Source organism: Oncorhynchus clarkii, chromosome 23, assembly GCF_045791955.1.
Source record: "Oncorhynchus clarkii lewisi isolate Uvic-CL-2024 chromosome 23, UVic_Ocla_1.0, whole genome shotgun sequence".
Classification (NCBI taxonomy): Eukaryota; Metazoa; Chordata; class Actinopteri; order Salmoniformes; family Salmonidae; genus Oncorhynchus; species Oncorhynchus clarkii.
In genome coordinates, this window is record NC_092169.1 from 49,706,808 (window position 1) to 49,721,021 (window position 14,214).

The 14,214-nt window shown below is 44.2% G+C and overlaps 1 protein-coding gene across 3 annotated transcripts in view; it reads right to left on the reverse strand.

The window, feature by feature from the left end:
• The window catches only part of LOC139381208 (proteasome activator complex subunit 4B-like), a 107,889-nt gene that overhangs the window by 76,333 nt on the left and 17,342 nt on the right, over positions 1-14,214 (reverse strand). For 2 of the 3 annotated variants that reach the window (XM_071124655.1, XM_071124656.1), the window contains 9 exons: positions 12,769-12,813; positions 7,949-8,098; positions 6,682-6,745; positions 6,385-6,459; positions 5,694-5,816; positions 5,310-5,402; positions 2,394-2,659; positions 1,260-1,446; positions 955-1,109 (listed from right to left, as the gene is read on the reverse strand). In XM_071124655.1, the coding sequence (XP_070980756.1) occupies positions 955-1,109; positions 1,260-1,446; positions 2,394-2,659; positions 5,310-5,402; positions 5,694-5,816; positions 6,385-6,459; positions 6,682-6,745; positions 7,949-8,098; positions 12,769-12,813 (1,158 nt within the window). The remainder of the gene's footprint in view (positions 1-954; positions 1,110-1,259; positions 1,447-2,393; positions 2,660-5,309; positions 5,403-5,693; positions 5,817-6,384; positions 6,460-6,681; positions 6,746-7,948; positions 8,099-12,768; positions 12,814-14,214) is intronic. The other variant, XM_071124657.1, reaches the window with a different exon arrangement.

Sequence of the window (14,214 nt, forward strand, 5' to 3'; positions counted from 1 at the left end):
CATCAGAGGTGAACCAGTTGCATACACAGCTCGAGCAAGACATTCATCAGCATTTCTCTGACTACGTTCCTCCATTGAGTCAAAAAACATCTGATTCCAGGACGAAGTAGAAGGACTTTTGTCAGAGATTGCTTGTTGTGAGCGCTGAGGGAACTTTCTAAAATTGGCCAGATGATTCTGTATTTGCAAATGTACACAGCTTTTCCTTCTACATTAGCTGCAGTGAAATATCTCCACACATCAGATTGTGCCTGTGGCATTTTCCTGTAAAGATTAGAAAATATATTGTAAAAAAAAAAATATATATACACAATTCCATGTCCAGATCAATAGTGAACCAGTTAGATTAAACAACTCCTTTGTCAGATAAATGTTTTAATGAAACATGTATGGAAACAGGTGAATTAACACTCCTCGGTTAGTAAGCTCAAGCAAGCTAAAACCCACATGGTAGCAAAAACTAACTATCATAAATTGTTAAATTAGAAATAATTTAAACACACTTTGATGTAGGCTACTATTTTCTTCTTAACAAAAACATCATATGTCATAAAATATATTCACCCCACCTAGTACTGTAATCAAAACTTACCAGAAAGCATGTAGTCCTTGACTCAGTGTAGTAGTGTGGGCTCAATAGCATCTCTTTAGTGTGCAAGATCTTGAGAATCAGCTGCACATGTGATGGAAGAATGCACTGTGCATGCAAAGGGTTGCAATTCCATTGAATTGGGGATAGATTAACCAAAATGTGCCACAAGACCTTGAATTGCCATATGCGTATCCCACAAAACAAGGTTCACTGTTATAAGCTAACTTTATTGATGAATTTGAGCAAAATTCCCCAAATTCCAGGGCTTAACTTCCCATGGTTAATTCCGGAAATTTACCGTAAAGTTTCCAATCCTTTGCAACCCTACCTGAGTCCTATATTGACTTCCTCCATACTCATACCTGTCCATGAACTGAAGAACAAAGTCCTCAAACTCTGCCGAGGCTGAGCACATCTCTCTCTCCACTGCTGTCAGGTCGCTCCTTTCATGAACAGCAGAGGAACAGTCCACCAAAGGCACAAGAGTAACAAACGTAGCAATGAATTGGAATGTTATCTGCAGAAAGGAGGGAGAGCACACTTAGCCTTGCAACACACACAGAAACAACTTCCAAATTGATGACAATATCTTTACCCAAGCAACCCCAGTGTAGGAGGAGGGTGGGAGGCCTACAAGAGCTTATTATCTATGAACTCTATTACCCACCATGCACTTGCTGAAGTCATTGGGGTCAACACCGGGCAGAGCCCTCATGAGGAGGGGCAGCATGTGTGTGGGGCCCTCAGGGAAGCGCTGCCCCCCAGACACCAGGCTGCGAGCCACGCCGATCATACAGCTCAGGGTGGCAGTCAGCTGGTGGGGTTCTGTCAGGGTCTCCATAGCAGGGTAGGTTCTATAGAGGAAGACCAGATAAATTAGTGCTGGGCCATATATCCTATCTTAAGGTATACTGGTATGGGTCCACATGCCGGTATGGATCTTTTTAACAGTCTATAACAATATAATAAAGAAAAAGTGTAGAAATCCATCAGCATGGAGAAAGCCTGCTAAAGCCACTTAGGATTCACTTGCCATCCTAGGGTCATTCATTACTTAGAAAATGATTAACTTAGATTTTTCATAAACATAAAATACCAGTGGTGGAAAAGGTACCCAATTGTCATACTTGAGTAAAAGTAAAGAAACCTTAATAGAAAATGACTCAAGTAAAAGTGAAAGTCACCCAATAAAATACTACTTTAGTGAAAGTCTAAAAGTATTTGGTTTAAATATATTTAAGTATCAAAAGTAAAAGTATAAATCATTTCTAATTCCCTATATCAAGCAAACCGGAAGGCACCATTTTCCTGTCTTTAAAATTTAGGGGCACACTCCATCAGTCAGAAATAATTTACTAACGAAGCATTTGTGTTTAGTGGGTCTGCCAGATCAGAGGCAGTAGGGATGACCAGGAATGTTATCTTGATAGGTGTGTGAATTGGATCATTTCCCTGTACTGCTTAGCATTCAAAATGTAACAAGTACTTTCTGTTGTCAGGAAACATTTTGGGAGTAAAAAGTACATCATGTAGTGAAGTAAAAGTAAAAGTTGTCAAAAATATAAATAGTAAAGTACAGATTCCCCAAAAAATGACTTGAGTAGTACTTCAAATTATTTTTACTTAAGTACTTTACACCAATGTAAAATACCACCATACTGTCAAAAAAATATTGTGATATGATATTTTGGCTACATCGCCCAACCCTAAGACAACAGATCTACTGGGAATCGCCCCACTTAAACAACGACAGAGGAAACACTGCCCATTCACTTCTGACTGACTGCTTGATTTCACTCACTTCTCCAGCACTGGTGGTATGACAAGTTCAGGTCTCATGAGGGCCAGGTTCTGCAGGGCCTGAGCAGCATCCAGACTGCCCGTCTTACTGAACATGGCCAGCAGCACCGGCTGCATCATACTCTCCACGAACGCCGTGATGTCCGCCTCCGTCAACTTGTGGCTGTCCGGTACCGGAGTGAGCCACGTGGGCTTCCGGTAGCGCTCCCGGTGGAGCCGTCTTACCACACTGGCCGGGAGGCGCTGCAGCAGCTTCATCAACTTCATCTGGGGACAGAGATAGGTGTGAGGACTAGAGAGACCGGTATCAGTACATGAGATAGGTGAGGACTCGAGAGACAGGTGTGATGACATTATTTTACCTTATTTCAACAAGGAACACAGACTGAGACCAAGGTCTCTTTTACAGCTGGGTCCTGCGTATACATGTTTACACATACAGTTTAGGTACAATGATTAAGAAACTACACCAGACAAACAAAACGATCACAGATAACACAAAAAATACAACAACAGATTACATTTACACACAGGTTATTCCCCTAACAGCACAAGAACTTGCATTACCCAAAACAGTTACAAGCAATACAAGAATAAAAATCCTCCAATAAATGTTTAAAATGGGCGACAAGAGTCCCAAGTTGAAGTTTAGTCTGCAGGCTATTCCATAGGCAAGGAGCGTAACAGGAAAAGGCAGCCATACCAAACTCTGTGGAAACCGCATGGGCCTCAAGTGTAATCCATGCTTGAGACCTGGTTTTAGGAATTCTAATTATAATATTGATGAGTGATGTTAAATAAGAAGGTAGTTTATTCAGAAGTGCTTTATAGACAAACACGAGAGCATGTTGTTCTCGTCTCACGGACAGCGAAGTCCAACCCACATTTTGATATAAAACACAGTGGTGAGTTCTGTAGCTAGCACCCGTAATAAACCTAAGTGAACAATGATAAGTAGCATCCAGCGATTTAAGTGTTGATGCCGTTACATGCATGTAAATAATATCCCCATAATCTATAACAGACATAAAAGTAGCTTTGCACAATTTGTCTTCTATTTGTAGAGGACAAACATGTCCTGTTTCTATAGAGGAAGCCTAGCTTGATTTTTTGCCGTTAACAAAGTTCGTCAACATGCATTTTAAAAGGCAGTTTATCATCCAACCATATCCCTAAGTATTTATATGCAGAGACCTGATTCATTTGAGAACCATCTAAGCTCATGAGGGACAGAGAGACAGGTGTGAGGGACAGAGAGACAGGTGTGAGGGACAGAGAGACAGGTGTGAGGGACAGAGAGACAGGTGTGAGGGACAGAGAGACAGGTGTGAGGGTCAGATACAGGGTTAGAGAGAAGCTGGACGGGAGGCAGATATGAGGACAAAGACAGACCGGTACGTTACACAGGGGTGTCAGACAGTGTGGTGATAGGGTGTCAGACAGTGTGGTGATAGCGTGCCTTCCAGGGTTGAGGAAAATTACATTTCATCTCAGTAAGTACACTGAAATTGAGCACAGCATGGCTTTAGAACCAATACCCTGTCAGGACAGCATGGCTTTAGAACCAATACCCTGTCAGGAGTGCATGGCTTTAGAACCAATACCCTGTCAGGAGTGCAAGGCTTTAAAACCAATACCCTGTCAGGAGTGCATGGCTTTAAAACCAATACCCTGTCAGGAGTGCATGGCTTTAGAACCAATACCCTGTCAGGAGTGCATGGCTTTAGAACCAATACCCTGTCAGGACAGCATGGCTTTAGAACCAATACCCTGTCAGGAGTGCATGGCTTTAGAACCAATACCCTGTCAGGAGTGCATGACTTTAGAACCAATACCCTGTCAGGAGTGCATGGCTTTAGAACCAATACCCTGTCAAGACAGCATGGCTTTAGAACCAATACCCTTTTAGAACAGCAGGTAGCGACGAGGACTGAATTACAGTCACTATAGCGACGAGGACTACATTACAGGTACATTACTGTCACTATAGCGACGAGGACTGAATTACAGTCACTATAGCGACGAGGACTACATTACAGGTACATTACTGTCACTATAGCGACGAGGACTGAATTACAGTCACTATAGCGACGAGGACTACATTACAGGTACATTACTGTCACTACATTGCAGGTACATTACTGTCACTATAGCGATGAGGACTACATTACCATCTTACTTTAGCCAACTCAGGATGCATGGTACTTTTATATTGGACACAGATCACAAGAGCGTGGGATTGTCTGTTTATATTCCCCTACACTGAAAACAAACCAGGAGAACATCTCACAAGTTGATGGGGTTTACCAGAAACATAACAGGGTCACAACTCTACCTCCAGACCTGGGTTCAAAAACTTTTAGCGTTTGCTTTAGTCTGCCTGGAGTGCAGGATGAGCAGGGTGTGCATTTTTGTGACCATTCTATTCCATTGCGTCAAGCAAGCTCAATGAATCCCAGGTTAAGTATTAGTAATGGTAATTGAACCAAGGTCTGAGTCCCTCTGCCATAAATAAAGGATTGTGTATGACTGTGAAGACACAGCTTGCAGCCTGAGGCTCTGGTATGATGACGGAGGTTGGATGTTTCTAGAAAAAAATGGCATGAGCCCGGATATCTGGCTGACCTTTTATAGTACTGCTGGCAGCTGCCGCTCTCTTATGTGTCATCAGGGCATTCATTCTGAACGAACGGTATGTACACAAACCCCTGGGTTTGGAGGGTTGGAGAGGGAACTGCCAGGAGGCCTAGGGAAGCTTCTGGAGCAAGGAGAAGGGGAATGTGGGGCACATTCAAAGAGCTAGTCACTAAGACTGTGATTTGAGTGTGCAGGTATGCCAGTGCAACGAAAGGTTTGTTAGGAGAATGAGATGCCCGTCTGGGTAAACATTGAAGAAGTGAGCGTGGCAGTGACTCACCAGCCAGCGTCCATGGTTGGATGGGTGGAAGAAAGACGTGATGCTGTTGAAAAGGCCACGGAGCTGTGCCTGGGCTTGTTTACTGGGGCCTCCCTGCCATCACACAAACAACAGATGCTTAACAAGATGAAAAGCAAAACAGATTATTCCATTAACACAACTATCATTCCATCGTGAGCCAATGCTAACTAGCGTTAGCCCAATGACTGGAGGTCTACCGGAAACAGCAGTATCCAACAGAACAGCACTACACTTATTCCAGAGTATTATTGTGTTGTGATCTGACATTGTATTGTATGATTACTGTGAAAACATTGAAACAAACTTGAAGAGCTATAAAAAAAAGCATTGATTGAGCAACACTGATTGTGAAGAGTGACTGACCAGTAAAGCGGAGACCCAGAGGACCACGTGTACGACATCGTAGGCGTTTGTCAGGTATCTGGGAACCAGCAGCTGACTGGTCCCCACCGGGAGGTTCAGACTACGCAGCACTCTGGTGAAGATCTGGCATCAAAAAGGAGCAATCCATGTGAAGATGATGAATACTTTATTGTCCAGTCATCCAATTACTTTTTCTGATCACAGGATTTCATATTTTTGTGGGATTTTTAAAATAATTTTCATCCATTTCATTACATGACATTTGAGATCAGGACATGTTGGGTAATAACATATAAAACATGGTGAAAGACATGCTACACGCCAGGAAGACCAACAGGGAACTGTGTTACAGTAGTTAGTCACTAACAGGCAGCACTTTCAGTGACTGTCTGGTCTGCTATGACATGCACACCACAACTAAGGTCACAGGTCAAATGCAGAGGGTAAGATTTCAGCATGTTGCAAAAACACTTGACACTCCCAAATGGCTCACTTGGCCCAAACCCTTCAACGTTATGCATATCTGTATTGCTTACACCTTATAGATCAGTAAACATCAAAGTGTTAAGACCAAGGGAATAGGGGCAGGGAGTGAATTGGGACCTGCTAGAAAAGACCATTGGGGTCGAGTAATGGGGTAGTTTCTATAGGCACAGCGAGACAAATGTTATTGATGGAGGAGTGTCCATACCTTGGGTATATATGGGTCCCAGTCAATGTAGCCAATGTTGTCGTTGGCCAAGCGGGCAAACAGGTTGACAAGATGCTGTGGGGAAAAAAAAAAATGAACAAGGAAAACTTTAATTGAGGAATATCTAGCGAATAGTTAAAGGTTCTGTCTATCAAAAAGAATGTTGGAAACTGTACTACAATAGCCTGGTTCCAGATCTGTTTGTGCCAACTTGTCAAGACAGCACAAACAGATCTGGCATTCGGATAATACTACCACACACCAGTATGTCAATCAAGTGAATGTTGTCCAACTTACCACCTCCCAACCTGGAAGGTTCTGTACTGCCACCCACAAGCTGATGAGCTCATCAAACCACAACCTGGTGATCAGAAAACAAACTCTCATACATACTGAAGCATACTGCACACACACCTCATAGCTGAAGCATACTGCACACACATCTCATAGCTGAAGCATACTGCACACACATCTCATAGCTGAAGCATACTGCACACACACCTCATAGCTGAAGCATACTGCACACACACCTCATAGCTGAAGCATACTGCACACACATCTCATAGCTGAAGCATACTGCACACACACCTCATAGCTGAAGCATACTGCACACACACCTCATAGCTGAAGCATACTGCACACACATCTCATAGCTGAAGCATACTGCACACACACACACCTCATAGCTGAAGCATACTGCACACACACACACCTCATAGCTGAAGCATACTGCACACACACCTCATAGCTGAAGCATACTGCACACACATCTCATAGCTGAAGCATACTGCACACACATCTCATAGCTGAAGCATACTGCACACACACCTCATAGCTGAAGCATACTGCACACACATCTCATAGCTGAAGCATACTGCACACACACCTCATAGCTGAAGCATACTGCACACACACCTCATAGCTGAAGCATACTGCACACACATCTCATAGCTGAAGCATACTGCACACACACACACCTCATAGCTGAAGCATACTGCACACACACACACCTCATAGCTGAAGCATACTGCACACACACCTCATAGCTGAAGCATACTGCACACACATCTCATAGCTGAAGCATACTGCACACACATCTCATAGCTGAAGCATACTGCACACACACACACACACACACACATCTCATAGCTGAAGCATACTGCACACACACACACACATCTCATATCTGAAGCATACTGCACACACACACACACACCTCATAGCTGAAGCATACTGCACACACAACACATCTCATAGCTGAAGCATACTGCACACACAACACATCTCATAGCTGAAGCATACTGCACACACAACACATCTCAACTGTGGCATTTACACAGTGTTTATATATATTTTTTTTTTAAGAGAATAAAATTGAAATGGTGATTTAAATCCAAGTTTTGGGATGTCGTAAGGTTGAAATATTCCAGAAACGTTCCTGTAATCAGAAGGGAAAAAGCTAGAAGGGAATACCTCAACTGGGATTTCTGAAAAACCTGTGCACTTTGGGAGTTTCTGTAATTATGCAACCCTATGGGGAGGTGGCAGAGGTGTGTGTTCTCACTTGAAGCCCTTGTGGTGCAGCTCTGGGGGTAGGGTGGTGGGGAGGAAGAGCTCTAAGTATCCTATTGCTCTCTGCATGGTCACGTCAAATGGACAGAGCAGTGGACGCCACTCCTCCAACATCTCCTGGGTGGCCGACTCCGGAAAATACCTGAAGAATCAAATAAAATATCACATCACAAAGGCCTGTATTTATAGTACCATCATAAAGGCCTGTATTTATAGTGCCATCATAAAGGCCTGTATTTATAGTGCCATCACAAAGGCCTGTATTTATAGTGCCATCACAAAGGCCTGTATTTATAGTGCCATCATAAAGGCCTGTATTTATAGTGCCATCATAAAGGCCTGTATTTATAGTGCCATCATAAAGGCCTGTATTTATAGTGCCATCATAAAGGCCTGTATTTATAGTGCCATCATAAAGGCCTGTATTTATAGTGCCATCATAAAGGCCTGTATTTATAGTGCCATCATAAAGGCCTGTATTTATAGTGCCATCATAAAGGCCTGTATTTATAGTGCCATCACAAAGGCCTGTATTTATAGTGCCATCATAAAGGCCTGTATTTATAGTGCCATCATAAAGGCCTGTATTTATAGTGCCATCATAAAGGCCTGTATTTATAGTGCCATCACAAAGGCCTGTATTTATAGTGCCATCACAAAGGCCTGTATTTATAGTGCCATCACAAAGGCCTGTATTTATAGTGCCATCATAAAGGCCTGTATTTATAGTGCCATCATAAAGGCCTGTATTTATAGTGCCATCATAAAGGCCTGTATTTATAGTGCCATCATAAAGGCCTGTATTTATAGTGCCATCATAAAGGCCTGTATTTATAGTGCCATCATAAAGGCCTGTATTTATAGTGCCATCACAAAGGCCTGTATTTATAGTGCCATCATAAAGGTCTGTATTTATAGTGCCATCATAAAGGCCTGTATTTATAGTGCCATCATAAAGGCCTGTATTTATAGTGCCATCATAAAGGTCTGTATTTATAGTGCCATCATAAAGGCCTGTATTTATAGTGCCATCATAAAGGCCTGTATTTATAGTGCCATCATAAAGGCCTGTATTTATAGTGCCATCACAAAGGCCTGTATTTATAGTGCCATCATAAAGGCCTGTATTTATAGTGCCATCATAAAGGCCTGTATTTTAGTGCCATCATAAAGGCCTGTAGTTTGGTGTGGTGTATATCAGCCATAATACTACAAGCATCTAAAAATGAGCATAATAAAGTTGTTTAACCCCTCGCCAAGGACAAACAATGTGTGATGTGCATATGGCATTCATCATATAAATCATTTATGTACTATTTTATAAATAATTAACGACAAAGCATCCTACTCCTAGACATGCAAAGAGCAATGCTGCACGTAGGCCTTGACCATGGCCACAAACCATTGGTTGGCAGACAGAAATAGATTAATTATATTATAATTTCTAGTTTTGCAGCTATGGCAATGGAATCAAATAAAATGTGTATATGAAACAATGGCAGTTAAGCGTTTGCTGATATAAAAAAGCATCAGTATAGCTAATGTAATCAGATCGTGAGCAGGTTTGTGTGAACACAACAGCATCAGCACTTGGACCGCAGAAGAGCAGTTTTGCATGGCTTAAACCGAGCTATAGGCCAACAACTGCAGTTCTTTCTACCTAAACATTCCAATTCAATTGAATGGCCAGAAAACCCCAAATAACAATATGTACGACTATCCAATTCCCTTCTCATGTCCTTCCCATCGCTTTGCAGTTGCAATTGATCTTCATTAAACTCCTTAACAGGCCTTGCATTAGGCCACTCTGCTGCTGAGTGATCCTGGCCCCAAAGGGCTCTCTCTCTCGGTCCCTACTTCTCTGCTGCTGAGTGCTCCTGGCCCCAAAGGGCTCTCTCTCTCGGTCCCTACTTCACTGCTGCTGAGTGCTCCTGGCCCCAAAGGGCTCTCTCTCTCGGTCCCTACTTCACTGCTGCTGAGTGCTCCTGGCCCCAAAGGGCTCTCTCTCTCGGTCCCTACTTCACTGCTGCTGAGTGCTCCTGGCCCAAAGGGCTTTATCTCTCTCTCTCTCCTCTACCTCTCTCTCGGTCCCTACTTCACTGCTGCTGAGTGCTCCTGGCCCAAAGGGCTTTATCTCTCTCTCTCCTCTACCTCTCTCTCGGCCCCTACTTCACTGCTGCTGAGTGCTCCTGGCCCAAAGGGCTTTATCTCTCTCTCTCCTCTACCTCTCTCTCGGTCCCTACTTCACTGCTGCTGAGTACAACTAGCCCCAAAGGGCTCTCTCTCTCCTCCACCCCTCTCTCAATCCCTACTTCTCTGCTCACAGTAACAGGAAACTCTACCAGGCCAAAATTAGATTGGATAATAGGATTAAGTCTCAGTCACTACAGAAGCAAGTAACTCAGGGACTCAACTGAGTGACTAAGCTTCTTGACACTTGCACGCGCGCACACACAAATCTCTGCCACCCTGCCTGTGAGTGGTTACAATAGTCCCTGTGCACAGGGAAGCGAGGGTTACCTGCCTAAATGACTAACGCCCGGTAGCACTCACGTTTGTAGCCATGAAGTCTTTTGAAAGGCTGGTCATGGCTCACATCAACAGCATCATTCCAGATACCCTAGACCCACTCCAAATTGCATACCGCCCCAACAGATCCACAGATGACGCAGTCTCAATTGCACTCCACACTGCCCTTTCCCACCTGGACAAAAGGAACACCTATGTGAGAATGCTGTTCATCGACTACAGCTCAGCGTTCAACACCAGTGTCCACAAAGCTCATCACTAAGCTAAACACCCTGGGACTAAACACCTCCCTCTGCAACTGGATCCTGGACTTCCTAATGGGCCGCCCCCAGGTGGTAAGGGTAGGCAACAACACGTCTGCCATGCTGATCCTCAACACTGGTGCCCCTCAGGGGTGCGTGCTTAGTCCCGTCCTGTACTCCCTGTTTACCCACGACTGCGACTCCAACACCATCATTAAGTTTGCTGACGACACAACAGTGGTGTGTCTGATCACCAACAATGATGAGACAGCCTATAGGGAGGAGGTCAGAGACCTGGCAGTGTGGTGCCAGGACAACAACCTCTGCCTCAATGTGAACAAGACAAAGGAGCTGATTGTGGACTAAAGGAAAAGGCAGGCCTAACAGGCCCCCATTAACATCGACGGGGCTGTAGTGGAGTGGGTAGAGAGCTTTAAGTTCCTTGGTGTCCACATCACCAACGAACTACCATGGTCCAAACACACCAAGACAGTTGTGAAGAGGGCACGACAACACCTTCTCCCCCCCAGGAGACCGAAAATATTTGGCATGGGTCCCCAGATCCTCAAAACGTTCATCAGCTCCACCATCGAGAGCATCCTGACCGGTTGCATCACCACCAGGTAAGGCAACTGCTAGCATCCAACCGTAAGGCGCTAGAGGGTAATGTGTCCGGCTCAGTAAATCACTGGGGCCAAGCTTCCTGCCATCCAGGACCTATATACTAGGCAGTGTCAGAGGAAAGCCCCCCAAGCCCCCCCCCAGTCACCCAAGTCATAGACTGTTCTCTCTGCTACCGCACGGCAAGCAGTACCGGAGCACCAAGTCTAGGACCAAAAGGCTCCTTAATAGCTTCAACCCCCAAGCCATAAGACCGCTGAACAATTAATAAAATGGCCACCAAACTATTTGCATTGACGACACCCCCCACCCCCTTTGTTTTTACACTCCTGCTACTTGCTGTTTATTATCTATGCATAGTCACTTCACCCCCACCTACATGTACAAATTACCTCAACTAACCTGTACCTCCACACACTGACTCAGTACCGGTACCCCCGGTATATAGCCTCGTTATTGTTATTTTATTGTGTTAATTTATATTATTTTTTATACTTTTGTTTATTTGGTAAATATTTTCATAACTTTTTCTTGAACTGCATTGTTGGTTAAGGGCTTGTAAGTATGCATTTCAGTCATAAACATCCGAATGCAAAATATATCCTTGCCTGGCATCCAGGGATGGAACTAGCTAGCACCCCTTTTCCCTCCAAAATTTTGTGGAATCCAATTGGTAGTTACTGTCTTATCGCTGCAACTCCTGTGCGAACCCGGGAGAGGCGGAGGACATGTGTCCTCCGAAACACAACCGCGCTGCTTCTTGACACAATGCCCACTTAACCCGGAAGCCAGCCGCACCAATCTCGGAGGAAACGCCGTACACTTGGCGACCGTGTCAGTGTGCACTGCGCCTGGACCGTCATAGTTGTCACTAGTGTGCGATGGGACAAGGACATCCCTGCTGGCCAAACCCTCCACTAATCTGGACGACGCTGGGCCAATTGTGCGCCGCCCAATGGGTCTCCCGGTCGCGGCCGGCTGCGACAGAGCCTAGACTCGAACCCAGAGTCTCTAGTGGCACCGGTAGCACTGCGATGCAATGTCTTAGACCACATGGGAGTTCTAGCTAGCATGACCTTGACAAATTGTCAGTCAGCAGACCTAGGCTAAGACCAGACCTAAGTCCCAAAAGGAGGTTTCTTACTGACAGTTCAGTTTCACAGAATGTCTCTTATTTAATTCAGAGTAGTCCCATGGCTTGGTGTGCATCTACTCCAGGGCTATCATTCAATGGCAGGAGTTCTGAAGTAAGAACAGATGGATAACAGGCCATGTTGTAATGATACAATAACTCTTCAGATGATACACCAGTGTTCACCAAAAGTATCCCAAGAATAAATGCAACAATGAGCTCAGCAACTGAATTCTTTAAAAAGACATACAGTATATTTCATATAGGGGTTTAAAAATATATACTTACGGTCTGCAGCTTTTCACAAGTGTTTTCAGAACATTTTCCACCGAGCTGGGGGAGAAAGAGAAAAGACAAGAGAGAAGAGGAACAAGAGAGAGAGAAGAGGAACAAGAGAGAGAGAGAGAAGAGGAACAAGAGAGAGAGAGAGAAGAGGAACAAGAGAGAGAGAGAGAAGAGGAACAAGAGAGAGAGAGAGAAGAGGAACAAGAGAGAGAGAAAGAAGAGGAACAAGAGAGAGAGAGAGAAGAGGAACGAGAGAGAAGAGGAACGAGAGAGAGAGAGAGAGAAACGAGAGAGAGAGAGAGAGAGAGAAGAGGAACGAGAGAGAGAGAGAGAGAGAGAAGAGGAACGAGAGAGAGAGAGAGAAGAGGAACGAGAGAGAGAGAGAGAGAGAGAGAGAGAGAGAGAGAGAGAGAGAGAGAGAGAGAGAGAGAGAGAGAGAGAGAGAGAGAGAGAGAGAGAGAGAGAGAGAGAGAGAGAGAGAGAGAGAGAGAGAGAGAGAGAGAGAGAGAGAGAGAGAGAGAGAGAGAGAGAGAGAGAGAGAGAGAGAGAGAGAGAGAGAGAGAGATAGGTGTTGAGACATCAGAACAGACAGAGGTGGCTGTTGATGAAACAACGAGCACACTGAACACACCAATGCAATTATGATGAGGTTGACTGACTGCATGCAGGTACAGCCAAATCACTCACATTGAAATTCCACATTTAGTACATGCTCATCAAAAGCAGTGCCTGAAATGTAATGAGAAAGGTGCTGGCTTGGGTACTAAATTGAGCTGTGGGGCTCATTTTAAGATACAGCAGTGTTCATATTTTAGAGTGAGTACTCTGAAAGAGTGGTCTGTAATCAAGCAGTAGAGAGACAAGTGTCTGGACTGGCTCAACTCAAGCACTGATCAAAAGTAAGGGATGTGAGGACCATGTGTGTACATAGAAACAGCAAGGAAATTAGGGACATACAAACTGGAATAGCGTGACAAAAGCACTATAGAAACATAAACAGAACTCAAGTCAATGACTACAACAATGGGACTATTCCAGGGCCGTTCTACTTTTGTCCTGGGTGGCCCTGGGCTAGCAGTGTAACTGCAGAACATGAATGGTAAATCATTTAACAGATGTACTCTGTTCATTCACAATCATCAGAAGGGGGCTTTCTATTGGGCTTAGGGTATTGTCTTGGAGAGAAAATGACTGGGACTGAGGCTTTATGTAAATAGTAGGTCTAGCCGTTAATACTTATAATGAACGTTGATCTTGAGGGTGTTAAATGGAGGGTGCCTATTGTTTTAGGCTTTTTAAATCACTTAGCCTGACTAAACAGTAAACATATCTGGGCTGTACTCAGGGCATGCAAAGAAAAAAACAGAAATTAATGTTTCTTATTGGACAACTTCAAGTAGTCCCTCCCATATGAGTGTTTCTTAATGGACAACTTCAAGTAGTCCCTCC